The sequence below is a fragment of the Physcomitrium patens genome, chromosome 13 (assembly GCF_059467195.1).
Source record: "Physcomitrium patens ecotype Gransden chromosome 13, ASM5946719v1, whole genome shotgun sequence".
NCBI lineage: Eukaryota > Viridiplantae > Streptophyta > Bryopsida > Funariales > Funariaceae > Physcomitrium > Physcomitrium patens.
In genome coordinates, this window is record NC_143422.1 from 2827456 (window position 1) to 2854114 (window position 26659).

General features: G+C 40.3%; 3 protein-coding genes across 10 annotated transcripts; 1 reads left to right on the forward strand and 2 right to left on the reverse strand.

Moving 5' to 3' along the window:
* Nucleotides 1-1568: 1568 nt before the first annotated feature.
* On the reverse strand, nt 1569-8961 carry LOC112290448 (plasma membrane ATPase). 2 transcript variants are annotated; one of them, XM_024536682.3, is made up of 17 exons: nt 8472-8961; nt 7266-7385; nt 6991-7089; nt 6717-6854; nt 6381-6515; nt 5792-6178; nt 5393-5632; nt 5045-5275; nt 4640-4784; nt 4102-4505; nt 3861-3893; nt 3638-3719; nt 3288-3448; nt 2954-3127; nt 2599-2781; nt 2289-2473; nt 1569-2113 (listed from the first exon to the last, which is right to left on the reverse strand). In XM_024536682.3, the coding sequence occupies exons 1-17, from the start codon at nt 8577-8579 to the stop codon at nt 2017-2019; spliced, it is 2922 nt and encodes a 973-aa protein (XP_024392450.1). In that variant the 5' UTR covers nt 8580-8961; the 3' UTR covers nt 1569-2016. The 2 variants fall into 2 exon arrangements, with proteins under 2 accessions (XP_024392450.1, XP_073394126.1); XM_073538025.2 differs by having other exon boundaries at nt 4640-4780; nt 5041-5275; nt 8472-8929.
* A 6158-nt stretch (nt 8962-15119) lies between these two features.
* Nucleotides 15120-18357, reverse strand: LOC112290450 (universal stress protein PHOS32). Of its 4 annotated transcripts, none has more exons than XR_002972175.3 (6): nt 18293-18357; nt 17356-17649; nt 16927-17012; nt 16304-16422; nt 15794-15971; nt 15120-15517 (listed from the first exon to the last, which is right to left on the reverse strand). XR_002972175.3 is itself a non-coding variant. In XM_024536687.3 (6 exons), exons 2-6 carry the CDS (start codon nt 17564-17566, stop codon nt 15489-15491), a joined length of 519 nt encoding a protein of 172 aa, XP_024392455.1. In that variant the 5' UTR covers nt 17567-17649; nt 18293-18357; the 3' UTR covers nt 15120-15488. The 4 variants fall into 4 exon arrangements, 3 of the variants coding, with proteins under 3 accessions (XP_024392455.1, XP_024392457.1, XP_024392456.1); XM_024536687.3 differs by having other exon boundaries at nt 15898-15971; XM_024536689.3 differs by having other exon boundaries at nt 15120-15591; nt 15898-15971.
* A 445-nt stretch (nt 18358-18802) lies between these two features.
* LOC112290449 (chloride channel protein CLC-e) lies at nt 18803-24725 on the forward strand. 4 transcript variants are annotated; one of them, XR_012218762.2, is made up of 10 exons: nt 18803-19321; nt 19555-20316; nt 20752-21166; nt 21339-21533; nt 21838-22304; nt 22548-23219; nt 23451-23644; nt 23897-23986; nt 24193-24237; nt 24453-24725. XR_012218762.2 is itself a non-coding variant. In XM_024536683.3 (10 exons), exons 2-8 carry the CDS (start codon nt 19780-19782, stop codon nt 23970-23972), a joined length of 2556 nt encoding a protein of 851 aa, XP_024392451.1. In that variant the 5' UTR covers nt 18803-19321; nt 19555-19779; the 3' UTR covers nt 23973-23986; nt 24217-24237; nt 24453-24725. The 4 variants fall into 4 exon arrangements, 2 of the variants coding, with proteins under 2 accessions (XP_024392451.1, XP_090111304.1); XM_024536683.3 differs by having other exon boundaries at nt 24217-24237; XR_016505963.1 differs by having other exon boundaries at nt 18830-19047.
* The last annotated feature ends 1934 nt before the right edge of the window (nt 24726-26659 follow it).

The following is a 26659-nucleotide window of genomic DNA, read 5'->3' on the forward strand; positions in this document are numbered from 1 at the left end:
CGTTGTAATCAAGATATTGGGTAGAATGGATTTGATGTCATAATACTTGTCAAATGATCAGAAAACCTAATCCACTCAAAACATTCACAAATATTTCGTAATGACTAAGAGCTATCACTTGAACATTTAAGATTACAGTGTATCTTAGGTGATTTTAATTTAATTTAGTTAAAATATCCCAATTATGATTAAATAATTATATCCAGTTGAGTATTCAATATGAACTTTTATTTATTCATTTATAAATTCTATTTTGCATATGAAATGTGTTGAATATTGTATCATATAAAATATTAAAATTTCTTTAATATTACAATTTATTTTTTGTAAAAAATTTAATATATATATATATATATAGTTGATTGTATCTTTAATGTGGAAGTGGACATAAAAGCTTTATTTCTGCATTGAGAACATTGTTGTAGGCTATACATATTATATATAAAGAAATAATGACGAAGCTAAGTAAATCTATACAACTATTAGAATATAAAGAAAAAGTGATTAGAATAGTTGTTGCAACAAACATAAGTTTGTTAATTCAAAAGTAGAAGTGCAAATTATGTTGCACAGTGTATGTTCCATTTGCATGACCACCAAAGAGCTCATTAGAAGATTTTATATAGTTGCCAATTATAATGCCCTAATTGGAGGCAGTTTTGATACTTGCTAAAAGTTTGTAAGGTATTTCTTGTGTTGGTTACAAACACAAGAAATATAGTGGAAGTGTCCACATGTAGTTGTACTATTGACATCTATAAGAAGATTAACATCAAATCCTAAAAGATTAAAACATATTTTTCTAAAATTTGAATAATTTTAAAATAATATTTAATGATGACAATCATCAAATGTTGCAAATGTGACCTCAAGTAGAAAATTTGGTTATACTAGTTAAGGTGATGGAGTGATGAGATAAAATTGTTTTGTTTTATTTGTTTGTTTTTTTTAATTTTTAGAGACGTTTTCTTTTTAGATGATAAAGATAGATAGGAAAGAGATATAATAAAAGAACAAAGTGGACATCATGTTTACCTTTTTACATATATACACACATACATACAACTTTGTCTATAAAATTGTACATGTGCATATACTTTATGCAGTTATAAATCTCTACTTTATTGTCATTAGTCTAGAGTCTCAAGTGGATGTTAATGAAAATTTCAACAGAATAAGAAATATTTATATGTGATGCTGAATATTTCTAGCAACGGTAATCCCATATGCTCAGAAAGCATTGCTCATCACATTCTTCATCACAGTGTTCGCGTTACCAGTTCATCACCCATTTCTACGTATTACTTTTCATATGACTTGTGAGTATTAGAGTATCATGTATGGATGTAACAGAACATCATGTTTACGTTTGCACACTTGTTAATTTATCAAAGTATTTAGTATTTGCATTCGAAAACAATTGATATGAAAGAACAGAATGCACAACTGTTCACAGAATTGCCTATCTTGATGCGTTCAAAGAGGATGGAGCACAGGATAACGCTATGCAGCAGGCTACAACCAACTCGACACAGCACAACTAGCCACAACCGACAGAGAACAAAATATTTAAAAGAATAAAAATAATAATTCCAATTGCAGCAACATATGAATCCATTCTCATTGCAGTCTATTTGTGCAACAACAGGTTGGAAGTGGGGGCCGTCGATGGAGCGACTGCGTGCATTACCTGTTGCAAAGCCCCAACAAAACAACTCGAGGACTACCGACTATTCCTCAACAGCACGTGCTACGTGAGAGTGGTCTCAAAATCGAGGTACTACCGAATGTTCAAGACACTATCTGAGTACGTCTTTGTCTGGCTATGCTCCTCACATTCCACCTAGTCACACTACAGTCACTTGATATAATCCTACTCAATAAGACACGGTTATTATCATCCGTTGTGCCTTCAAACCGTAGAGTTTCTTGCAACAATCGTAACTGTTTCTGAAAGAATTGCCAGCAAAGTTGTCTGCTAGAGTAAGACACTGTCAGTACGGTCTATCATGTCCCCTACACTGTATACGACTGTTGGATCATCTCCACGTCTAGATTCTTCAGACGAACCACCGATTCTACGTGTCCCTTCAAAGTATTCAACTCCCTTAGCCTGCAAAAAGAGTTCTCAGTGTTACTCACCATTTATGAAGTACGAAATGCTAAGCCAGATCCATAGTGTATATGACCAGATGCAATCACCTCCAAGGATTCTCGTCTTATTTGACGATTGGATTATAAAAATCTAATGAAGAGGATAAGAAAGTTATGAAGCGAGTCACTGATACCTTGCAATTTCGGCTCTCCTCTTCGCCTGCTCTGCCATGAATCCAAGCTCCTTGTTCCCGCCAGAGGTGGTGGCCTCATCATCCTTGGATTCGGGAGGGTGGAGTCCATGCAATGTTCGCTGGGCAAGGGCCCACTGAGCTTCACGTGCCTCCTTTCCGAAGTCCTTCTGGGTTGTGAAAGCAGTCTGTGCAACCCACCAATAAGGTAAGCCATCACGTACTTCGTTGATGAATTATTATAAAGTCCACTGGTCAGAGCAAAGGTGGAATAGACACTACCGCTTCATGAGCACGAAGGAAAAGGTCGTACCTTGCGATTAATCAAATTGTCCCAGGCCTTTCCACTTTGAATGTATCTAACAGCGAACTTCAAAATATCCAGAGGAAGGTAAGTGACAATGCTGTACAACCAGATAACTCCGGCCCAGCCCCAACCACAACCTCTAATGCGGGCGAATCCCCAGTTCGCATATACGGCAATGAACGTTGCAATCTGTGGGAAGAACAAGATCTCGGTATCAGCTTTAACTTCTGAAGTGAAAGATTCGGTAACGTAAAAGACACTTCTCACGCAAGGGAATTACTGGAAGGAAAATGTGACTGTACTATTCCTTTGCAAGCTTGACATATTGGTGCAGTAAAACTGACAAAAAAAAAAATCTTACCAACTGAGCAGCCAAAAAGGCAAACATCAGCAGCGCTCCTGGCCTCTCAACGAATGACCAGCTCCGGGAACGAGTTACGAAGATCAGAGCCTGACTGATAATACTGACTTGCAGGTAAATGGCTGCTGTCATCTGACTGTTGCTGTAACTTATATCTCTCACTCCGAAGCGATCCTGTACAAAGTTTACATTCATCGGATTTTAGCATAAAAGAAAATGGGAACTTCGTACGTAAATACGAACATAACTCCCGCTTGTCACTCGGCATGAACATAACAGAAGGGAGAGCGAAGAAGAAGAAGAAGAAGAAGAAGAAGAAGAAGAAAGCACGAACCGGGAAAAATCTGGTTTCGTGAATGAGCCAGAAGAACAGAACCGTCATCAACGCCATGTAGGTACCGAGCACAACTCCGGTAGCAAAAATCTCCCTCAGCCTCCAGCTATCTGGCAGGGGAGATGGCTTCACACGGTCCTTCGCAATGGTCATAATAGTACCTGCCTCACAGAAAAGCGATTCATAATCATTCCACTATTTAAATTTGCGACCAAGAAGCAGATACATACGAGACTTAAATTTTTTTTTTGCAAACACACAGCATATACGTGCAAGATACTTGCGAGGAGCCAACAGTGATTCTAAACCTGAAATAACTTCACACTAGATAAACAAGAGGGCACACATACCGTCATTGAGAATGGCAATAATAAGAACCATGAACGGCGAGAAGTCGAACTTCCAGATCAAAGCCAACAGCAAGAATCCAAGCTGCAAGAACATATCAAATTGTCATGTTTCTTCCACTTAAGTCAAACGCAAAAGTCATCGTTGACACCCACATTATCAAGCACACCACTACCAAAAAACAAACAAACATTTAGTATTACCAAACGAGTGGATGATACTTACCACTATACGGATAGTAATAGACACGGCGTAAATCTGTACATTGACCATCACAGTAAAAGACATCGTTAAATGCCGTTGCAAGAAGTAAGAACGCAAACATTAGAGAGTAAAATGACGATGTTCTTCGTGAGTTTAGTACTGCTACAAATGGCATTCCTTAACGATGCACCTAACAAACACTACAACAAACGTTTGCAGAGAGCATCGAGAGAGCATGAAAATTTAGTTTCACAATGCACACCGTGTAGTTCTTCATACGCTGGAAAATAGCTCGACTGGTCAACACGGCACTAATAATGACGCTAAGCCCTGGTTCTGTCAGCACAATATCAGAGGCACTCCGAGCAGCATCCGTGGCATCTGCAACAGCAATACCGATATCTGCCTTCTTCAAAGCGGGAGCGTCGTTCACACCATCTCCAGTCATACCAACGATGTGCTTCTTGTCCTGCAACCTCTTGACAATTTCATACTTGTGCTCTGGGAATACCCCTGCAAATCCGTCTGCCTTCTCAATTAATTCGTCCACAGGTAAAGCAGCAATCGCTTCATCTTTGTGTGCACCTAGCAGGGAGGACGAAGGGTACATGTTTGTTCCCATGCCTAGCCGTCGGCCCGTCTCCTTTCCAATGGCCAACTGATCACCTGCAATGAAATGCAACACACTTATTCACTGTAATGAACCTATGAGCTCATCTTTCTCAAAAAATGTACACAAGAACGCTAAATGCGCTGCAGATGCACATGCTGAAAATCCTTTTTTCTGAACAATAATGTACCTGTAATCATCTTGACACTGACCCCCAAATTGAGAGCCCTACGGATGGTCTCAGCACTGTCATGTCGGGGTGGGTCGAAGAGAGGCAACAAACCAAGAAACTCCCAAGGTCCGCCAGAACTTTCCTTGTTGCATTCAGGAACTTCCTGTATTTACGAAAAAGGACTATTAAATTACATCAACGCTGGGTCATGAAAATAGCTCGCCATAGTAGTTCTCCAATAATAATCCACATTGTAGGAAAGATAAGAAGTGTCAGTCACAGCTATAATTTGCACTAGCAAAACGGGAACGAAAGAGAGTATGTGAGGCATAGCAACGCATTGATGCATTTTCACCCAACAATCCACTATCCCGGAGATATCTGAGTAACGGTCACTACAACAAGCGGCTGCAGCGCACTTGCCTGCCTGGCCACAGCCAAAGAACGTAGTCCACGCTCGGCGAACTTGTCAATAACTGAGTGCACCCGAGCGCCAATCTCTGCCTTGTTGTATGCCAATTCCAGAATCTGCTCAGGAGCTCCCTTACTGGACCGGTACCACTTACCATCACTATTGTCAATGTAAGTGATAGCAGTGCGCTTGTCCACGGGGTTAAAAGGAAGGAAATGAATTTCTTGAATGCCAGCACGTGCCTGCAATAATCACAAAAACAAAGCACTGGTCATGTACTATCCATCTTTCAGAAGATTTTGCGACTTGAAAGGGCTCACAAAAACCACATCGATCCCAATGAGAGACGATATGAGTACCTCTTTAGGATCAGCCAACACTCCAACTATGCATGCATCAATGGCATCTTGATTCTCGACTCTAGAAGCTCGGGCGGACATTAAACAGACCATGTCCTTATCCACACCTTTTGCAAAAATCTCTATCAGATTTTTGTCTACAGTTAATTTGTTCAGGGTAAGAGTTCCTGTCTTGTCACTGCAAAGCACATCCATGCCGGCCATCTCCTCGATAGCGGTCATACGTTTCGTAATGGCACCCTACACGATTCATAACAAAAATGAGCAATTAAAAATATTAGAACACCATTGCACCGCCCAAAGTTACGCCCTTCGAACACCCTAACTAAAAAGATACTGAATACAATGTGGACACAGCTTCCAGCCGCTGATGAAAGGCCAAGATATTGCTACTCATACCTGTTGCGAAAGACGGTGAGAACCGATAGCCATTGTCACGGAAAGCACGGTAGGCATCGCAATAGGAATGCCTCCAATGAGCAACACCAAGAGGTTGTCAATGCCATCCCTGTAGGAACGCCTCTGGATAGGCCACATGACGATGATCTCAATAACGATTCCAATGGCGATGGAAACGATACAGAAATTCCCGATGGCTGTCAACACCTTCTGGAAATGACCCACGTTATTGGTAGAGTCCACCAAGTGCGCAGCCTTGCCAAAGAAGGTGTGCACACCGGTAGCAATAACAACAGCCTCAATCTCTCCTTGTTTGCAGGTAGATCCTGAAAATACTTCGTCTCCTGACTTCTTGGTGGCAGGAAGTGACTCTCCAGTCAGAGCAGACTGCAAAAAGAGAAATCAAGTCAATTGGAATCTTCACACAGATGTTTCACTAGCCTGACTTCAACTGTCGTCTATATAACAACTGCACACAATGCTACCGACCCAGCAGGTCAATGAAGACGCCGCACCGTACAACAGGTCCTATATCGTTCCCAGAGACCACAGTGGACCATTCCAGCTGAAAATTCGTGCGACTCCATACCTGATCTATCTTCAACGGATCACCTTCGAGTAGACGGGCATCGGCAGGGACGATGTCACCGAGCTTAATGCTGATAATATCACCAGGAACGAGAATCTCAGCATCACGTTCAGCCCATACGCCATCACGCAACACCTACAGGACGAGTATCCAACGTCTCCACGTGAGAAAACCATGAACTGCGAGAAATTACAAAATGTTCCATGTGCTACGAGTCTGCTGTAGTTAGCGTGACATAGGTCCCGAAATCCAAATTCCATTCTGAGCCCCGAGCTGCGTTCTTGACAAAAAAAAAAAAGAGAGGGGGGGGGGGGGGTTCAGTGCCATCAGACCAACCTTTGTTTTAGGAGCGAGTCTTGCCATAAGAGAAGCAGCTGCTTGACCAGCATTGTTTTCTTCAATGAAACTGATGGTTGAATTGATGATCAACAACACAATGATTCCCAAGAAGTTTTGCCAATCCGGCGGTCGTCCCTGGAAAACGCCGCCACTAGTCAGAAGTCGTAAAATTACGGACAGACAGGCACCTCCTTCAAGCAAACACAGAACAATATCTATAATACAAAGAGGCTTTGTGCCATTGAAGTCAAAATTTTATATTTGGTATTACCCCTCCGTTTGATAGGGCAATGGCCATGATCGCAGCAGCTTCCATGACCCATGATAGTGGGTTCCACATGAACCCCAAGAACTTGAGAATTTTGCTCTCCTGTATGACCAAACACGAGATTGTTAAGGAGCGTACACGGGTATCTAGCGATAGATTAAGAAATGGTTATTGAAATCTACAAAAGTCGAAGAGCCCTACAACGTAGACTAGAAACGACACTGTAATACACAGACATCAAGTTATGTTAGAAAGGAATAAGTTGACGAGAAACACACCGATTTCTCTTCGAGCTTGTTGGGTCCACATATCTTGATACGCTGCTCTCCCTCAGCGTCGGTCAGTCCTTGCTTGGTACACCTCAATTGCTCGAAAACTTCTTCCACCGGAATATGCTCCTGCGTGCATCAACACCAACCACAATTTAGTCCTGAAGGTCGAAAAGAATCCATGTCAACCATTCACGCTAATCGGTCCAGTGATCAGAAAGTAATACATGTAGTACATGTGAAAGTACAGAAACGGCCCACTGCAACTTAGCAGAGAATCGGCATATGGACCGAAGCACAGTAAGCTAGACGTATTAAATGCTTCGTAGAGGTCATGAAGAGATGCATAAAATTCTCATGTAACAAGTTGGGTGCAATCAATACGCAATCGAGGTTTAATTGTGGGCTTCCCTCGTTCCGAACAAGTTTCTACAGTTGGACAAGAGAATCGATATAAAAGTTGTGACAAGGACATGCTTGAGAGTCCAGTCCAGACTCAATGAAATTAAGCTTCTACACCAGCAACATACATGTTTCCCAGAAAATAAAGTAGAAAAACCATTTCTCAGTCGTTAGAGGTTAAGTCACGATGATCAACAGAAACGGGGAAGCCGGGCATGGACTGTCAGTCAACCCGGTGTACCCTGGTCATCTTCACAAAACTTTAAGCAAGCAAAAGCTAACGTAGCTTCACGGAAGGCGAATGTCCGAACAGGCAAGAATCACCATCTGAATCCGATTCATACCATGTTGGTATGTGAATTTCAATTACTCCACTCTCTAACACCAAACTTTTCACCCAACGCTCTGCAGCTTACTGAAAGTCACGACGTAATGAAGGCCTCCCAAGGAAAGAACAGGACATTCCGAGGGAAACATCCTACATTGACATAAAAAATGATGCTCTCCAGGCTTACAACAACGAAGTGAGGTGAACGGCTGCTCTGATTCCACTAAACGTCATTCCATGCACCGAGACATTTTCGCACGACAATTCAGCCCAGTACAACGAAGGCCTCGCCAGCTCTCACAACACTCGCCAGCCCTTGAAAAAGGGCAAACACACAACACAATATTTATCCTCGTCACCGCCCACCGAATCGCAGCTCACTCAAAACGCCAACGCATCAATCTCCCCGAGACTACAGCCACACAATCGCTCGCAACAAAGCATCCCCACCCTGCATCGCCCAAAAAGAAAAGCTAGGCACATACCAGGTCCACAGTCTCATTGTTGAGCGCCTGCAGCGCCTCCATGTTGCTATCCTTGTCGCCAAACTTCGAACCCCCGTAGGGCACTTTCTCACCGTTCACCCCACTCATCCTACCTAAAGGGGGAACTTCAAAAAAACACAAACACAAACTGCAGAAGCCGGCGAGCAATGCAAAGCACGATTAACCCGAGAACTCAAAGTCTCAACACATGGAAACAGCCCGGGGGGGGGGGGGGGGGGGGGGCTAATGAGAGAGAGTGTGAGAACGAACTACTCTGCTGCTCGCAGTCCTCTCATCTCAATTACACAGCTAAAAGAGGGACCTTGTGTAGGCCACGCTAGGGACCGTTACTTTAATACCCCAACTCACCGAATGCGATGCCAGCAAAAGGAAGAGAGAAGCTCCCCTTCTCCTCCGCTTCTCCGCTAGTTCGTGATTCCGCAACACTTGGGGGCCACAGTTAAGCCTTTGCGACTCCCACCACCACCACCCCCCGTCTCCCCACCGCCGCATTGCCGCATCGCATCGCAAGCATCGGCGGGGGTCGAGGTCGGGACGGGCCGGGCTGGGCACGGGTACGTGCCAGGCGGAGGGGGGAGAGAGAGAGAGAGCGCGCGCGCAGGGTGCGGGACGGAATCAACGGGCGGGGTGGCAGGATGGACGAGCCAGGCTGCGAGAGCGTTAAATTTGGACGGGCCGAGACGGGACTGGGGGAGAGAGTGGGCCTGGAAAACGAAATCCCAAGATTTCCTGTGCACTATCACGCCCCCCGTTCCTCCGCAATCTTCTGTCACTGTGATGGGTCCCACTACCCCACCTTCCTTGCACCTTCCAGAAATTCAATCCTTCAGATTCGCCTCCACTGGGGTGGGCTGGGTGAAGTTCTTTCTGGGTTGTTAACCCTTCCACCTTTCTAGGGGCCCCATCGTTGGTTGCTTCTTCTTCACCTCCTTTCTTTTCCACTTGGCACCCATTATTCCACTCAAATAATCTCACATCCTGTATTGGTTGTTGTTGTTGTTGCTGCTGTTAAGGGAGTTTAATTTCATGTCCAAGTGTTAAGTTTTTTGTGTGTTAGTTGCTTAGTGAAAGGACTAAGTTGGTTCCCCATCACTGTCTCAGTGTCTCACTCTGACAACTCTTTGGATTTTTTGTTAAGCTTTATACTTTCGTTGGTTTGTTTAGTTTAGTTTTATTATTATTGTTACTTTGCTGCGTTACTAATAATGTTATTGTTCTGCTTCGCTGACCTGACACAATCTGTGCTGAGGGTGCTGCTCCTGCTATGGCATAAACCGCCCTACATGTCCTTTATTCCACCCAAAGTTGTGTACCTTGCTGTACTGGTTTTGATGATAAGGTCCTACAAAGCAAAATTCCTTGGACCATTTCCCATGACGAGGATTTTCTATTCTATTGTGGAATCATGAGCATACAATGTGGGATGGATATTCTTAATGAATTAATTACTGTGTGGGGGGGGGGGAGACTGTTTGACTCCCATCTTCCTTAACAGTACTTCGAAATGGCTCCGAATACCATATTTTGTATTGTTATTTCAGTTTAGGGTTTGTAACTTGGCACATGTGGAAATGAGAGTTCAGGAGTTTTTGTTCCATTTTCTTTTAAGGGAAGGGGGGGGGGGGTAAAGTGAAGTGAAGTGAACTGATGCAAATGGGGACCATATTAGAAACAACCCACTTAAACCATTCATTTCCCCAAAAACTCATGGGATTGGTGGATGGATGGATATCCACACACATCTTCCTCTCATTTGACCACATTCATCCATACCTTGTGTTTCATATGCTTCCAGATAACAGCAAAAAAGAGAACCCCATAGTGGAAAAGAGGAAGAAAGGGGGCCCTATGGGTTGTTCCCTTGTGATCCCCCCCCCCCCAAAAAAAACCCCATCAACCATGGAGCTCTAAGGAAAACAACCCCATGCAAGAAAAAACCAAATTGATGTTCTTTTGTGGGGAGTTGTGCCACATTCCATACTAATCTTTCCCCTTTGAAAAAATTTAAACTTTATTGTGAACTTCAGGTCGAAAGTTGTATTGAAATACAGTTACCAACATGCCCCACCCTAATCAACCAAGCAATCTGCCCCACGGGTTCACCAAACACTTGTTCACATTGTATCTCTGTCCCAATTCCCATCTCAACACTCACCCATCTCATCTTGTCTTCATATTGGATAGTCGTATTTGTGATGGGGAGCACAGCCTCTGTTTCACAAACAACCTAATTTTTGAATGTCCACCCAGAATGTTGTTTTTAATTTAACAAATAGAGGCCATGCTGCCCCCTTCATATGCAGATGTACTTCAGAACTATGCACACATGTACATACAAAAGTACTAATAGTACCTCAGAAAACACACAGATTTAGCCAAGAGATGGACATCCCAAAAAGCTCCTTCTCCCAAAATACATACACATGTGTACGCATATTCCTGTGCTCTATTTGGAAATTTCACTCTTGGCTACCCTGGATTTTGGTATATTCATTGCTTGTCCTAAGCAACCAACCCTAAAATGACAAGGAGCACAAAGAAGTAGCATGAGATTGAATTCCAATGCAGCTTAGTGTATTGTGTGCAGTCCAAGGTAAGAAAAAGGGAGAACAACCCACACCTCCTCTGGGGATGATGGTGCAAAGGAGCAATTAAAAAAAAAAACCCTAAAAGACAAACCCCCTCTTCATCCACCAAAGAGGAGTAGAAGCACATCACGCAATGGGTGGCCAGCCCCGAGCCAAATTTTGTGAGGTGGGTAGAGAAGAGGAGAGAGAGAGAGAGAGTTAAAGCTCCATTGCAAAAAAAGAGACATATGCATTCATGGGTATGGGTACTGGCTCCCTTACACCTGGTTTAGGGTTTCGACATGGGGGAATGGGGGAAAAATTAGGGATTTGGGAGCTCTGGAGTTGTCACTGCCTCCACCACGTCCACCCTAAACCCTAAACCCTTTGAAAGCTGGGGCCAGCTGAGCAGAGCTGAGCTTACTTCAGTTGGGGGCTGATACAATGGCTACTGTCCCCCTTCTCTAACTAATGAAATCAGCCACCTGGGCAGTTGCAGAATCCCACAAGTAGAAGCCAACTTGGGGCTCCATTGGCTCTCGTTTCTACAACAAAAAGAAAGATCTCAAATCTAGTGGAAGAGGGAGAGTGGATGTTATTATGTGTGCGTGCAAATACATATCAGTTTGGATTGATACCCTGTTCGTCCCAGGGTATATATCAAATGCGTGGTAGGTGGGTGGGTATGTGTGTAAGCATAGTGCAGAAAGCTGTTGCTACTTTATTGGCTTGTGATTTGCATGGGCACTGCCAAAAAGGAGATCCATTCTTTGCCTTTTTATTTTATTGTTACATGTATTGTTTCTTTCATTGTACCCATCAATGGTTGTTGTTTTTTCCAACACCTTTGTGTGTGTGTGTGTGTGTGTGTGTGTATACATGTATGTATTTATGTATGTATATATGTATGGAAGTCATGGACTTTCTGTGTTTATACAGGAGTCTCCTGATTTTCTGATATCTGTTTGGGAAAAGAGTTGGTGTGTTTATCAGCAATCGTTTTGTAAAAGTTTTCACCAAAATCATGTGTGTCATGAGTTTTTGATGCAATTCTGGTGTTGGTTCAATTTATTGGTAATCTTATCATGTTGATTTTTTAAATTAAATTAAATTAAATTTTATTTATTCATTTAAAAAAGTCTTTAAAAGTTCTTTGGAACAGTCACATGGTAAATTATTCTTATACTTGTGTGTATTGTGGTCTGACATTTTATATGTAATGTGTTTGTTTGTTTTTGTTTTCCATGTGAATGTTTTGTGTTATGCATTCTTTATGCAACTTTAAGTGATATTTATATGTATATATATATATATATATATATAGAGAGAGAGAGAGAGAGAGAGAGAGAGAGAGATAGATATACATACAATTTATACATGAATGGCTATTTAGGATACAAAATAAAATAATAGCAAGTGTAAGATTTTATGTTCCACTACACATACATACATAAGATGATGCTTGTATATAAATATATATATATATATATATATGAAATGTTACAATACAAATTAGTACTAGTTTTTTGTGTTATGAATTTATTAAGTTTATTAAAGTAAGAGGTATTCATTTGTATGCAATATAGTTTCATGTTGCAAAGTGATAGAGTCAATCTAATAACAGTTTAATGAGATTTTAAAAACATCAAACAACAATCAACACACATGAAAAGTCCTAATGAATATATGTTTATCTAAATTTAAAGAAAAAAGAGATACAAGTACAGTTAAATATTCTGATTGATTTTTTGTTGCAAAGCACAGTTCTCTAAGGTTACATCCGAATGATCTGGTTTGATACACAATTCTCCAAACTTTGATGATGGCATCAAAAAAAAGATTTCAATATTTTTGTTAGTTTTTCTGAACTTTTATAGTAATTAGATGAGATTTTCAAAATTGTATAGTCTATTGAATATTACAGTAGAATCCTCATGATGCTTATGTTTGGAATTAACAAAACAAACCAAACAATATATATATATATATATATATATGCACACAAACTTACAATTGTTGTAATCAAATAATGATTTTTATGACAAATAATAATTGCATGGAAGATTGAGATTAATAATCAGTCTGAGAGATTCTTTGACTCAGTTCAAAGACCTCTTTTCATTCCAATTTATATTCATACCAATCTCCAACACGACAAGTCAACAATATTCTCAAAGAATATAGAAAGCCCAATACTGAAGATCACGAAATTGGTTGAACATTTTATTGAAAACTTGTGAAATCTATGCGATGCCAAAAATATTCAGACTCATGTTTCACAATCTTGTTTGTTTGTTTGTTTTTACTTCAACTGTGATCATCACAGATTTCACGCCTTTTTTTTGGTGAAATCTCAAAGAATTTGGTAGGAGAGGTAAATTAATGCATATACTGTTGTAAACCTTCAATTCAAATGTGTTTTAGACAAAAATCAACATGGCATTAGAAATTGGTCATGAAATGAAATCCTTCATTTTCGTAGCAAGTAATTTTAAAAAGAAAAAAAACATCTTGTGACCATTAAAATTTTCTTTTTGTAATTATTAATTTAACATATTTTTGAAACTTAATATTGTTGTTTGGTGCTTGTATCAAGATTTTGGAATTCTATAGTGTGTGACGATATGTGTGATTTTGGGATCTATATGTTTAATTCACATGTTATATTGATTGATACATCCATGTTTTGTAATATAAATCATTTGTTTATTATATACACCTAAAACTTATATATCTTTATTATTAATACAGGTAATTTATATGATAATTTATGGTAATAATAACATAAAAGTTTTTTTTTTTCAAATATATATATATATATATATATATATATATAAATCATATATATATATATCATGGTTAACACTACATTTTCAATTGATATTGCTACACCCCACGTGATCTCCACACAACTTAAATTGACTAGAAAGCACACTTCTATTCTTAGGACGTATTTGGCAGCCCCACATTAACTCAAAAATAGAATAAATAAAAAAAAGGTTTTTTGTAGATTTGGCAGCTAAATAATTTTCTAAAAAACAACTCACAGCCTATTTTTTCATAAAGTATTCATTGTCTTCCTTTGAACCACCATCCTTTCTTAAAACAAACAAAGAAAAAAATGTGCAAAAGAAAGAAGCATATTTTTAACTAGTTGTATACAAGGAGGTCTCATGGGGTGTAGCAATATTAATTGGGGATGTGGCATAATCCATTCAAAATAAACAAATAAATAAATAAATGTAAGCCTTGGAAATTAAATCTATAACAACAATTATGAATATTTTATTCATTGTTTGGTTTAATTCAACAACAATCTTCTCCATGTCATGTATCTTTTGAATCATAATAAGGACAAACATTTAGAATTTTAATTTCAGTGTGAACTTTGTTATTTTATTGTGATATCAATGAAAAATCAATTTTGATTTTACACTGCTTATGGCTTTATTGAGTTCATGACAAGAACAATGTTGTAACAAATGCGTAGTTTCAAACGATTAGAGTGCATGAGTTTTTGTATCTCAAGGAGTTTCACCATACATGCATTTCCATGAAAATAAATTTAGAAAAAAATCTAAAATCTCAAGAATATTCACCTTCAAAAAAGTGCAAACTAGAGCTGCACAAATTAATGACAGCTTATTTTCTTATCTGTTTTTGAATTCTTGAGGTTTAGAACCAATTATTTACTGTGTCTACTAAAGAGATAGAATTAAATTTGAATTGACAGAGCATTCATTGTAGTTGATTTTTATTAAAAAAAAATGCTGTTTAAATTAAAGTTAATATAGTTTTACATGCATCAATCAATTTTCAGTTGTGTCTTGTTATTTTGTTCTTATTCTTTTAACTGTGAAGTGTTATTTTATGCTTATTTTTATTTTTAATTTATAAATAAAAGAGTTGAATTTCATTTGCATAATGATTTTAGTTCATTTGTTCATGTATAATATTAAGTAAAAAAGTAGAATGTATCCCGTACATTTTTCATTGTGATGAATTTGTTGTTTGAGAAAGTCTTGCTATGGCTTTTGCTCCTGCATAGGCTGACTGATGCTTTAACAGTATAATGTCGTCACTTGGTGATGCAGTTGTTATTAAAGATGGGTAAATCTACTGACTAGTGAACACAATCGACTGTGTTTACACTTCCAAAGGCCGTGAAGACAATCTACTACTCTTCTAAGAATAAGACTGTATTATGTGCATATACAGGAGAAATTAGCACAGTACGGAGTAGGTCCAAATTATTGCTTGTCCACGACAAACAGCACAATATGGTACAAGTCTTGCTGAATCTGCTACTCTACATCACTGATCTGTGCATGTAAAGTTTCAATGAAGAATCTAAAGTCGAGCTTGGGGATCTTCAACCTTCTCACCGAAGTGACAAACATCGTTTCTGAGATCAGGAACTTCGGTTCCACTAAGCCTCAAGTTCTTGAACACGGTCATCTGCAATGTCACCAGCATGGCATGAGACTGAGCATTTCAATTTTCTTAAATCCCATCGCCGCCTATGTTCAACACTGCAGGAGAAAATGATCAGGAGCAATATAGTGAGCTACTCTGCATTGCTATCTCCTCAAGATCTCTTCTGTACATTGTCTCGCACAAAAGCATCCAAACTCGATGGGCGAGTACAAGTCAGAGTCAAATTTTCACAAGAATTTAATACGATGCATAGTTTGTTTGTTTGATGTCTTTACAACCAACCTGTAGGTTAAATACCTGAAATACTCTGTCGTGGAGCGACAACTTTAGAATAGAGAATTCTGCTCGTTAGTCAACTGGTTACAGAAATTGTTCACAAGTTTATGCATATCGTCTCGTACCTTTGTGAGGAACGATTATTACTGGGCAAAGGCAATGACGTGTGCAATACTCACTCACACTTCCAAGAAGCATACTGCACCAATATCAACCACAAATTCAACTTGGTCAAACAAAACGGGGAACACGATGGGGTTAACCAAGTTGTGAAATACATGTACAGAAAGCACCAACTAACAGAAACTATCATCTTGTGCAACCATTCTTCTTAAAACCCCCTCCAGAACTCCCTTTCATTACATGTTCGAAGCATTTGACCTCGTTTGAACCAACCACAATACATTAACAACTGTTCAACCTACAAACCACCATACGTATCAAAAGCCGTAATATCATCGACTTGCAAACATAGTAGCCAGCAAGTGCGGCACATACGAAGCTTGGATGAGGAATTAGACCGACTGCTACCTTTTCACAAGACTACGACCACGGCAGCCCATAACTACAGCTGCGGGTTCAAGCCGAGCGCTCTCGTGGCTGAGGACTTTGCCAGGATCACCTTCAATGATATGCCTCTCCGTTTTCACCTGAACAATGTCGCCATATCTTTGAGATCAGTGTCACACCAAATGAGGAGTCAAATGGCTCAAGAAAACACATTCTGTAGGCTTCAAACGAAACACAAAAAAAATAAAAAATAAATCATCATCCTCCAATCCTCGCTGATTCATAAGAGAAAAGTCAAAAAGTGAACATTACTAATCATGAAGCGATTTTGTATTTATTTTCTATTCTCGCACGTAATACGTGACTATCCATAGGTCTAACCACACATTTATCTTATTAATATATCAAGGTTAAATTCAGAATACTGCGTTAGAAAGGTGAAAGGAATACATCCTCAATACAGACACACTCCAGACTCGCTATAACTGAAAGAGTAAGCTCTTGGCAAAACCAACAACCAGGATATAAATATTGATAATTACGTCGTGAAAGAATGTCACGAATGCCCAATTCAGGCCTTCATCAAAACTTCAGTGATTTAGACGGAATATGTGGCCACAGAAAGGAGGAAGAGACAAACCCACCATCGCAACCTCATATGCTTCCTTTTGGAGCTTGTCAAACAATACTTCTGTAGCTTGCATGATAACAGAGGCGTCGTCCTGGTTCACTGCTACACAGGATACATCGTCAGAATCGTCCAGCATCATGCATATTGATCGAAAAATTCCATTTAAAATTGCAAGAGTATCTCGTTTCTCAACATGGATAAGGAATCCTGAACAACTACATTATGCTCTATTTCTGCGAGTGAATAGTGCCAATTAGACAAGATTTTGCGACCAGTGCTTTGATGGTTGCACACCTAACACGTCAAACGTGAATAGGCTGCCTAGTGAAGTAATTTTACAGGAGCTTGAATTGGTGTAAGAGACGAAGGTAGAAAATCAGCATGCAACAAATGAATTTTGGAGCACCAGACTAAAGGCTGGAATAGGGTTGTGAAGACTTACAGTTGGCTGGCAGGACATGCACGAGATGAATCGTGTCGGCCATACGCACCAGATTAAAAAGAGCCCACTCGAAGGCGCGTCGGCTGTCCGGGCCATGATCAATAGCTATCAAAATATTTCGTCCATGGCGACAAGTTTGAAGTGTCTCGTGCGGCAATGTCACCGTCCTCGCAGCCATCTCTGCATCTTCAGGTATGGGAGCCATGTCCATGTCTACCTTAATTTTTCCTCAAAGAAACCGCTCGTGAGGTTCGTTACCTGAGTCACTAAAACACGACACGGGCACTGGGATTCCTGCAAAACCAATAGCCAATCAAGAAGAAGCAGAGAAAAAAACAACAGAAGGAAGAAACACTAAAATTTCGTTCTGCCATCCAGGGTTCGAGAAAAGTAGATGAGGTTGAAACTTCCGAAAAAATGGCCCCAGCAGCCTAGTGCCATCGATTGACTGCTCGGAACTCCTGATGAACTTCATTTCTGTCAGTGTACGATGGGCTTCTCACGAACTTCATCGTCCAAGATTAAGCAAAAATTGAAACACAAGGCTAGTGACCAATCGGTGAACATATCTATCCCTAAGCAGTCGCACAATGTTGAAACTGCTTCAAAAAGAACGGAATTGTGTGCAAAACTTGCCAAATTAACAATAAGCCCCAAATAAGCCTTAAATCTCTGACATTTAACTTGACGATGAACTGCAACTCATCGCAAACACAGACCCAAAACGAATAAATTTAAAAACTCACCGCACCCACACAAAAATACCGCGGTCACACGACAGGTGCCTAGACCTTAGATCCACAGGTCTTCTTACAAATCCAGCAGACCCGTCTCAACTCGCACACAACACAGCCTTGAAACTAACTCTTCAAACACTCAAATCAGCCGAAGCCCATTATTACCAACACCAAACACAAAAATAATTCGACATGCATACCTCGAGTATCTGAAAGCTGGAGAGTCGAAAATCAGATAAAAGCGCGCTCACAGAGAAATTGGGTGGGTAGGATCAGCACTGCAGCTTGGTGACGCCGCAATTTATCGCAGATCTTAGTGTACAGCGCTGATGACGAGTGCATGCCAGGAGGTTGTGGGTCCGATGCTGCCGATGACGTCCTTCTTCTTCTGTTTCCGACTCTCCGATGCATGTCACTCCCTTAAAACGTAGATTCTAGACCCTGAATGAAGAGATCAGTCCTTCTTTCGTAGAAGAATTCACATATTGTTCCTTTCATGTGCTGCATATCTACCTCGTCAGCTAAGTTCATCCACACAGGAGCTTGAGAGACCAAACTAAATGGAAAAAACAAAGCGGAGGAATGAGAACCAAAATTAGAAAAGACAACGTCAATGAAGACGATGAAGTATCGCTGCGAAAGCTTTCGTATGCCGTGTATCCATACGATGTACCTTATCGTGTCTTAGCTCCGTTCATAACTGGCATACATCGCGTGGATTTGCTACTTTGGGCTGCTGGTGTGTTGCAATGGTCTCCATCCAACTCCTGCCACAGCCATCTCATCGCCACCCCGCCCATCTGTACTTGTTTCCTGCCTGCTGCTGCACTCTCCTGGGAACACCACATAATTCAAAACTGGATTCAAGTACATCGGTTGGTTGCCGAAGTTGTACTGCCCATGTGGTAATTCTTCAGGAATACTTCGTTTGAATTGCTGGAGGCAGAGATTTCTGGTACTTTCGCAGTCTTTTAGTGTCTTTCGGGAATGCGCTTCCGTCAGAATTAGGTGGGTGATACTTTCTTTTTTGTGGGTCCGTGGTTGCGGTTGATCGGCTCTGGCGCTGCAAAGGTGCACTTGCACAGGAGGATTAGACCCACTGAGCAATTTTCGGAGTGTTGTTTGAATTTCGAGGGAATTATGATCTGAAAACGGTTTAATCAATTCTTCGAAGTCTCCAGCAACTCTCTCCGCCTGGGGATTTTTCACAGTCTTCTATGCGATCGATGGTATTTAGCTCTTGTTCTGATTCAAATGCAATGCTTCGGAGACTGTAGTGTGTACGACATGTAGTATTTCCGGCATTGGTCATACATGGTAAAACTAACTTTCAAATTGTTAAGGAGGAAAAACATACTGCAAAATTGTGATGCTTTGTAGCCTTGGGGTGGAATGAAGGTGGCAATGGTCACAGCGCATAGTTGCGGGGTGTTGATTAGTTGTTGGTGGTCCATGGCATCAGGGGTGACTCCTGGAGCTTGCTGAGGAAGCCCAACACAACTTTCATCAAATATCGACCGATTGTAGTTTGAATTTGTGGACACACCTCCAACAACATGCGTCCTTTTGAATAGCAGCTACGGATGTCCAATTTGTTGTTCGAGGATTTCTGTTAGTGGCTTGTGTATGGATGTCCGAGAAAACGAAGGAGAGGGTGAGAGTGATGTGGGGTCTCTAGCAAATTTCAATGCCTCCAGTCTCCAGTCTGGTTGGGTCTGGCGGTGGTCGTATGAGTCTAGCTCCCCAATTAGGATCTCGTGTGAACAATGTAAGATGCGTACACCCGCAACGCCAGTGCGCTGTATGTGCTCTTGAACGGAGGTTTAGCTGGAAAATTTGTCACCAGCTTAGTAGAGTTGGAGATCGAGGGCCTTCTCATGCCATTGTTGTGAAACCAAAACCACAATTGAAGCTGGTTTATGGAGGACACACTAGGTATTCTCATTTGGTCTCGCCGTTTGGAACGTATTCCTCCTCTAGTGGGCGAAGAGCACAGAGGGGCAACTCAGATGGTTTACCCGGGTATGAGGATGAAGAGAAAGGCGGAGAGACGGAGGAGGAGGATTCTAGCCCTGGTTTGACAGCTCGCAACCTGGTGGGAACATATGCCGCTAGCACAGCATTGGCTGTGCAGGAGTCTCTTCCACCGGAGGGAGTGATCGTGTTATTGGCGTGCCTTGTGGGCGTGCTTACTGGTGGAAGTGTCGTGCTCTTCAATCTTGCGGTATGTCCATGCTTTGTGTACCATTTGTCTCCTTTCTTATATTTGGTGCCACTTCAAAGCGTGCAGTTCCTTTGTCAAGTAGTTTGTTACAATCTATGTTTTACAGATGACGAAGTTTATAAGCTCGACAAGTAGAGTTGAAGGCTCCGAGCTTCGTATTTTTGTCTGGAAACGTCCAATTCGCCTGTCCATATGACTCCACTCTACAGTCTGGTTTAGAATTTAAGGATTCTAGGTTCTGTGACTTTGCTCACAGAATTTGGGTCTCAAGTAATTAGAAACTCATAGTTTCTGATGTGCTCAGATGAGCCAATCATCATTACTCACATCGTTTGCACAATTGTATGTGTCAGGCTTCGTAAGTGTCAGTGATCTTTTTAGGAAGAAAAACGAATTGTGTTTTTTTGAAATTGATATGGCCATTGTTGGGGATAGGTACACGGTATCCACGATGAAGTCTGGGAAGGCATTCCCGTTAGCGGAGCCGCTTGGTTACGAACACGTCCACTAAAAGAAACCTGGCTTCGACTTCTCGCGGTCCCTTTTGGAGGGGGTGTTTTGGTTGGAATTCTCAACACAATGCGCCAAACCTTGGATGACGACGAAAATGAAAAGTCCAAGTCCAGATCCAAGTCGTCCCGGTTGGCTGATTTTCGCGGTGTTTTCAGAGCTTTTCTGAAAGCAGTTAGTGCTGCAGTTACTTTAGGTACTGGGTGCTCCCTTGGTCCGGAAGGTCCCAGTGTTGAAATTGGGGCGTCCATAGCCAATGGTGTGAGTGCAGTGCTGAGTAATAGTCGGGAACGCAAGACCGCTCTGGTTGCTGCCGGCTCTGCAGCTGGAATCTCTTCAGGTTTACTCTGATGCTTCTTTCTCCAAGAGATGTTCATGGATTGTTGCAGATCATGTCACTAAAGAACTGGATTGTCCATCAATTTATTTCGGTTTTGCATTGTAATTGAAAATACGTCTTCCTGCCCTTGTACGCCCTTGCAAGTATTTATAGCTATGGCTGGGAATGTCAGGATTCAATGCGGCTGTAGCTGGCTGCTTTTTCGCGGTTGAATCAGTGTTGCGGCCTTTATCTTCAGACTCCGCACCGTCGCTCACCACAGCAATGCTGTTGCTTAGCTCAGTAGTGGCAAGTGTGATTTCGCAGGCTGGATTAGGGTCTGATCCTGCATTCAAGATCCCTGCATATGATTTTCGATCCCCTGCTGGTACGCTTAGTCTTTACTTCATTTGTGAATGCAGCTCAAACTTCAATTAGAAATGCAGATATTGATACATAATGAAATTGTACGGTATTGATCACTAGTCAGCGTAAGTTCGAAAGACTTTGTACAGTACAATGGTTGAATTATTATCCTTGAAAAGCTAAGAGTGAAAACCTCTATTCTGCTCAAGGGCATCTGGTCGTTAGCAATTCGTAGATACATTCTTGTATCGGAGTAGAGACAATCTGCTCCCAGCAAATTATTGAACCGAGTTTCTTACAATCAATCTGCTTTTATGGTGAAACAGAGCTTCCGTTGTATTTGCTTCTTGGAATTCTCAGTGGCGGTGTGTCAGTGACCCTTGTCAAGGGCAGTGCTTATGCAACAACCTTCTTTGAAAATGTGAAAAAGACGACTGGAATTCCTGCAGGCTTCCTTCCACCAGTAGGAGGCCTTGCAGTGGGTGTTATTGCTCTTGCATATCCGGAAATACTGTATTGGGGCTTTGAGAATGTGGACGTCCTGCTAGAGTCACGTCCGTGGGCTCGAGGCCCGTCGGTAGAGTTGCTGCTGCAATTAGTTGGTGTTAAAGTAATTGCAACTTCTCTGTGTCGTGGCTCTGGATTAGTGGGCGGTATGTATGCACCCTCGCTGTTTATTGGAGCTGCACTTGGGTCAGCGTATGGAAACATTGCTAGAACTCTTTTCTCACACGTCGATCCTGCCCTCCATTTGGAATGGATTAAGGTTGCTGCTCCCCAAGCCTATGCATTGGTAGGTGACAATTATTTACACTGTTTTTGGCAGCATCTTAGTTTACCTGTTTGCTTTTCATTCTACAATCTTTGGGATTTGTGCGGCTGTTCGCTGGCACACATTTTTTCTCGAACTTGTCCTGGTTTTGAAGAATATTGTTATGCTGTGGGTAGTGCGAAAATTTATTTTAATACTGGTACATCACAATCTATGTGCGTGATATTCAATGTGGGCACTTACATGAGGCATTGAAACGTGCAGGTAGGCATGGCAGCCATGTTAGCTGGAGTATGCCAAGTCCCACTCACCTCCGTCTTGCTTCTATTCGAGCTTACGCGAGATTACCGTATTATTTTGCCTCTCATGGGCGCAGTAGGTCTATCATCCTGGATTGCATCCTCATCCACTAAGAAGAGTAAACGCTCGAAGTCCGAATCAACTCTTCTATCATCATCGTCTGCTCCTATCACACAATCCAAGCTGGGATCTTCTCCGCTGGATCTAAGTGTTGCCAGCCAACAGGGTCGGTTAAGCAATGGCGCTGGAAATGGGGGCCTTCAAACCACTACGGAGAAAGTTCAGGACCCGTTGGCTCTGGCTACTGAGAGGAGGACAGTCATTTACACTAATGATGGGAGTTTTGAGGAGTTTGTTGAAGATAAAGAAGTGTGCAATATTGACGAGTCCCTTTGTTTAACAAATTTTGAGATCAGTGAGGAACAATTAGCAGATGAATTACCCGTATCCATGGCAATGAGGACCAGTTTCGCAAGTCTGTCCTTGGGCTCAACAGTGCGAGAAGCGATGTCGGTTATGGTGTTGGAGAAAGAGTGGTGTGTGCTTCTGCTGGACTCTAATCAGCGCCTTGCAGGCCTGCTTACTTTAGCTGACATTCAGCAGGCTGCGGGAAATGCTACCGCTGTCAATATGCAGGTAGAGGTTTTAGTTTTCTTGCTTTAGAAGTGATTTTGTTCGCTCATGTCTTTCTCTTAGCGCCTTTCCCATAGAATTCTATCCCATTCTTTCTCATAGAGCTGAGGCTGTAACCATTAGTTAGGCAGTGCAAATCGAACGTGCTAATGGCAGCCACTCTGAACTTTTGCGAATATTACTTCGGATGGTCGATGCCTACCTTTAATGGGTTATTTTTCCCCTTTTTTACAGGTGGAGAGGAAGCCCGTGTCTTCATTATTGAAGGGCAAGAGGTTGAAACAAGTGGTAACAGCAACGAGAGACATGAGTTTAAGGGCTGCACAACGCCTCATGGCAGGGCGTGGTTTGAGGCAAGTCCCCGTTGTGGATGGCAGTCAGCGAGTGATCGGCCTCTTGGATCGAGATTCCATTGCTCTGGCTTGCCGGTTAGAACACACTCCTCATTCATGAAACATCCGTATCAAACATTAACTAAGATGCAAGCTTCCTGAATTGTCACGGTCCATGTATGTTACGCACGGCTTGTTCACACAGCAAGAGTCGCTCAAGATGAATGCTAATAACGACGCATACTTGATAGAGATTTCGTTCAACTTTCAGCTTTTCAGAACATGTCTTACGAACATGGCATATCTACCTAAAATCTATATATTTTGAGGTCTTGTTTCTCTGCTCAGGGCGGAAGCCACGCGCAGAATACTTGGTCTTTCACTTTCTAAAACGGCATTGGAGGGGCCTAGTGAAGGTCTCTGATATTTTTTATGAAGGTTAGTTTGATCGACTTCATTTTGTTGTCCAAGGGAGACCTTTTAATATGGCGATAGCAATCTTTTTAATCTTTTCTATTCTTATCTAAATCCGTGAGAAATTGATTATTGGTTACTTATGAGACAAGAGTTTTTTCAAAGAGAACTCTATGCACTGACCTATATGCTGGACTTTGCACTGGATTACATTCATGGACATCTAAAAGCGCATTTATCTTGTATCTACGCAGAGATCCGCTCTTCGACTTCGGGTACTTCGTCTTCACTTTGTTTTCATGTGTACTCAAGTTTATGGATTTGAAATCTACTTTTGTGAGGCTTGTGCATGGGCTTGTGACCTTTTGATATGTTGATGACAGTCCAATGATTTAACTCTGAAAATATTTTCTGCTACATACACTAGTGGCTTCAGTGAGTTCTACAGAATTTTAAAAAACAATCGGTGATAAGCTCTTGGTTTTTGCAGGACGAGATATGCATAAGTCTGACAATTCGCATGGATAATGTGGTTTCATCTATCAAATGTTTTAGGTCTGCTAAAGCAGGTGATCAATGCGTGTGCTTTTTTCTGCATGAAAATTGACACACAGAGCCATGTTCTGTCAGTGTATCATGCATTGAAAATTTATTACAGTGACAGCCAGAGTTCGTCAGACGTGAGGCTGTTTTGATTTACCTTAGAGTCTTTCATGTACCATAATCAGAAAATCTCGTAATGAAGATTTAGAATTTCAGCTACTATTATCTGTTTTCGTTGCGCCCGACATGTCTTCGAACCAGTTGTTAAGTAGTTGTGTGCACTTTCTTCTTGACCTTTTGATCAGCTAAACTGAATCCTTGCTTCACTTCGAGAACTTGCATCCCTTCCAAACATCCTTGATAATTCTTAGTTCATTCTTGTACAATAGAGCTACTCTTACGAATCCAATGACAAATGTTTGATAAATCTAGTAACTTGTGTAAAACATTTCTTCTGAAAATGTGGGCCAAAGAAATACTGGGTCAACTCCCGAAATAATTTAAAGCTTGGCTGACAAATTTTCAACATGTAATGCGAGTATGAGTTGGGTTCTCTTGACTCGCACTGTGTCAGTATCCGTTGGTAATATGGTCAAGATTTATTAAGTTAAATTTCTAGTACTAGAAATATTAACTTTGATTTTGAAATTATAATTTTAGGGGTCTTTATATCTAGAGGTTCATTATGAAAAGTCATGTTCCACAAGCCACCAGGCTATGTTCAATATGCTTGGTGAAAAAAAAGTTCTTCTTTAGATGCCTCGGTTTTTGGATACAGTGTAAAGAGAGAAGAAGTCATAAATTGAACAGAATCAATTTTTGAATGATAAACTATGTTAGTTTACATCTTGATTCTAACAATAATAAGAGGCCTAAATGAGTTGATTTTTTAATTTTTAATGGTTGGTTTCAGCAAATTTTGACATGTTTCTTTAAGTCTTTTTCTAAACCATAAACCATCTTTCAAATGGATCTAATGATAACTATGAGAGATAGCACTATTTATGTCAAGAAGGTATAAAAAAATGCATTTAAACTTGTATTTTTCTCTTGGGGTATTGAGATTGACTTTTTAAAACTTTGGAATAACCTAAATGAAGCCAAATAGGATAAAATATTATTTTAAAACCTTGAAGAACAAGACAACTCCACCTTTTATTTTAGTTTGATTCCAACACCTCATGTGTATAAAGTTTCTTTGTTGTTGTGCATAATGAAGTTATTTAATTTCTTTTTCTATTTCCAAAATTTTATAACATATATCCAACAAAGGATTTTGGGTCTAAGATTAGGAGTATTAAATAGGCACAAAAAAAAAAAAAAAAAAAAAAAAAACTGTATTTACGTACATGGATAAGAATCCACATGAATTTATTTATTTACATAAATTGAAGGTAGTTTGGAGGTAGTTTTGTAGATGTAATCTATTTAAAAATTTTATAGATTTAACATAGTATCTTTTTATTTAAAGAATAAATATTAAGTGATATTTACAAGAAAATTGATTTGGTCTAATTAAATTGAGTGTGGTTAAATTTGTAAAAAGTGTTGTTAAGTTTGCAAAAAGTGTGGTTAAGTTTGTAAAAAGTGTGGTTAACTTTGTAAAAAGTGTGGTTAAGCTTGTTGCAATATAAAAAATCAATTTTATAATTGTAATTTTTATTTTATTTTAAATGGAACAATCTATAGATGGCCAAAAACATGGTAGAAGTTAGAACATACATAACCATCCAATCCAATGTAACTCAAAATTTCTACAATGTACCTAATAATCCTTAAAGTTATAGAAGTAGAATGTTTAACATTTTATTTGTGTATGAATTCGTATAATATCTCTTAAGCACTTAAATTTGTTTTATACACACAGTATAAGAACCCTAGCAATTATTTAAAGATACAACATTTAACTTTATCTTACACGATGTCTTGTGTGAAATAAAAGAAAAGAAAAAACAAAAGTCTTTTTAAGCAACAATTGTTTAATAAAAATAAAATTATTATTTACAAATGCTAAGGAGTTAAAATAACACTCTTATTTAAATTAAATTAAAATTTTAAAATAGAATCTAATGTAGTAAAATATTTGATTTCAAACTAAACACATCATCAAGTTAAATGTACAAAACAAAATTTCCTCTTCATCGTCATCTATCT

Excerpts from the sequence above, each read along its gene's own strand:
- LOC112290449 (XM_024536683.3), top strand. The coding sequence starts at position 19,780 with ATGCCTCCAGTCTCCAGTCTGGTTGGGTCTGGCGGTGGTCGTATGAGT. Across the intron at positions 20,317-20,751 it reads TCGTGCTCTTCAATCTTGCG|GTACACGGTATCCACGATGA; the intron begins GTATGTCCATGC and ends TGTTGGGGATAG. Across the intron at positions 22,305-22,547 it reads CTCCCCAAGCCTATGCATTG|GTAGGCATGGCAGCCATGTT; the intron begins GTAGGTGACAAT and ends TGAAACGTGCAG.
- LOC112290448 (XM_024536682.3), bottom strand. The coding sequence starts at position 8,579 with ATGAGTGGGGTGAACGGTGAGAAAGTGCCCTACGGGGGTTCGAAGTTT. Across the intron at positions 4,785-5,044 it reads CTTTGGCTGTGGCCAGGCAG|GAAGTTCCTGAATGCAACAA; the intron begins GCAAGTGCGCTG and ends TCGTAAATACAG. Across the intron at positions 3,720-3,860 it reads CTATTACTATCCGTATAGTG|CTTGGATTCTTGCTGTTGGC; the intron begins GTAAGTATCATC and ends ATGTTCTTGCAG.
- LOC112290450 (XM_024536687.3), bottom strand. The coding sequence starts at position 17,566 with ATGGACATGGCTCCCATACCTGAAGATGCAGAGATGGCTGCGAGGACG. Across the intron at positions 17,013-17,355 it reads GCATGTCCTGCCAGCCAACT|TGAACCAGGACGACGCCTCT; the intron begins GTAAGTCTTCAC and ends CCTGTGTAGCAG. Across the intron at positions 16,423-16,926 it reads AAGCATATGAGGTTGCGATG|GTGAAAACGGAGAGGCATAT; the intron begins GTGGGTTTGTCT and ends GACATTGTTCAG.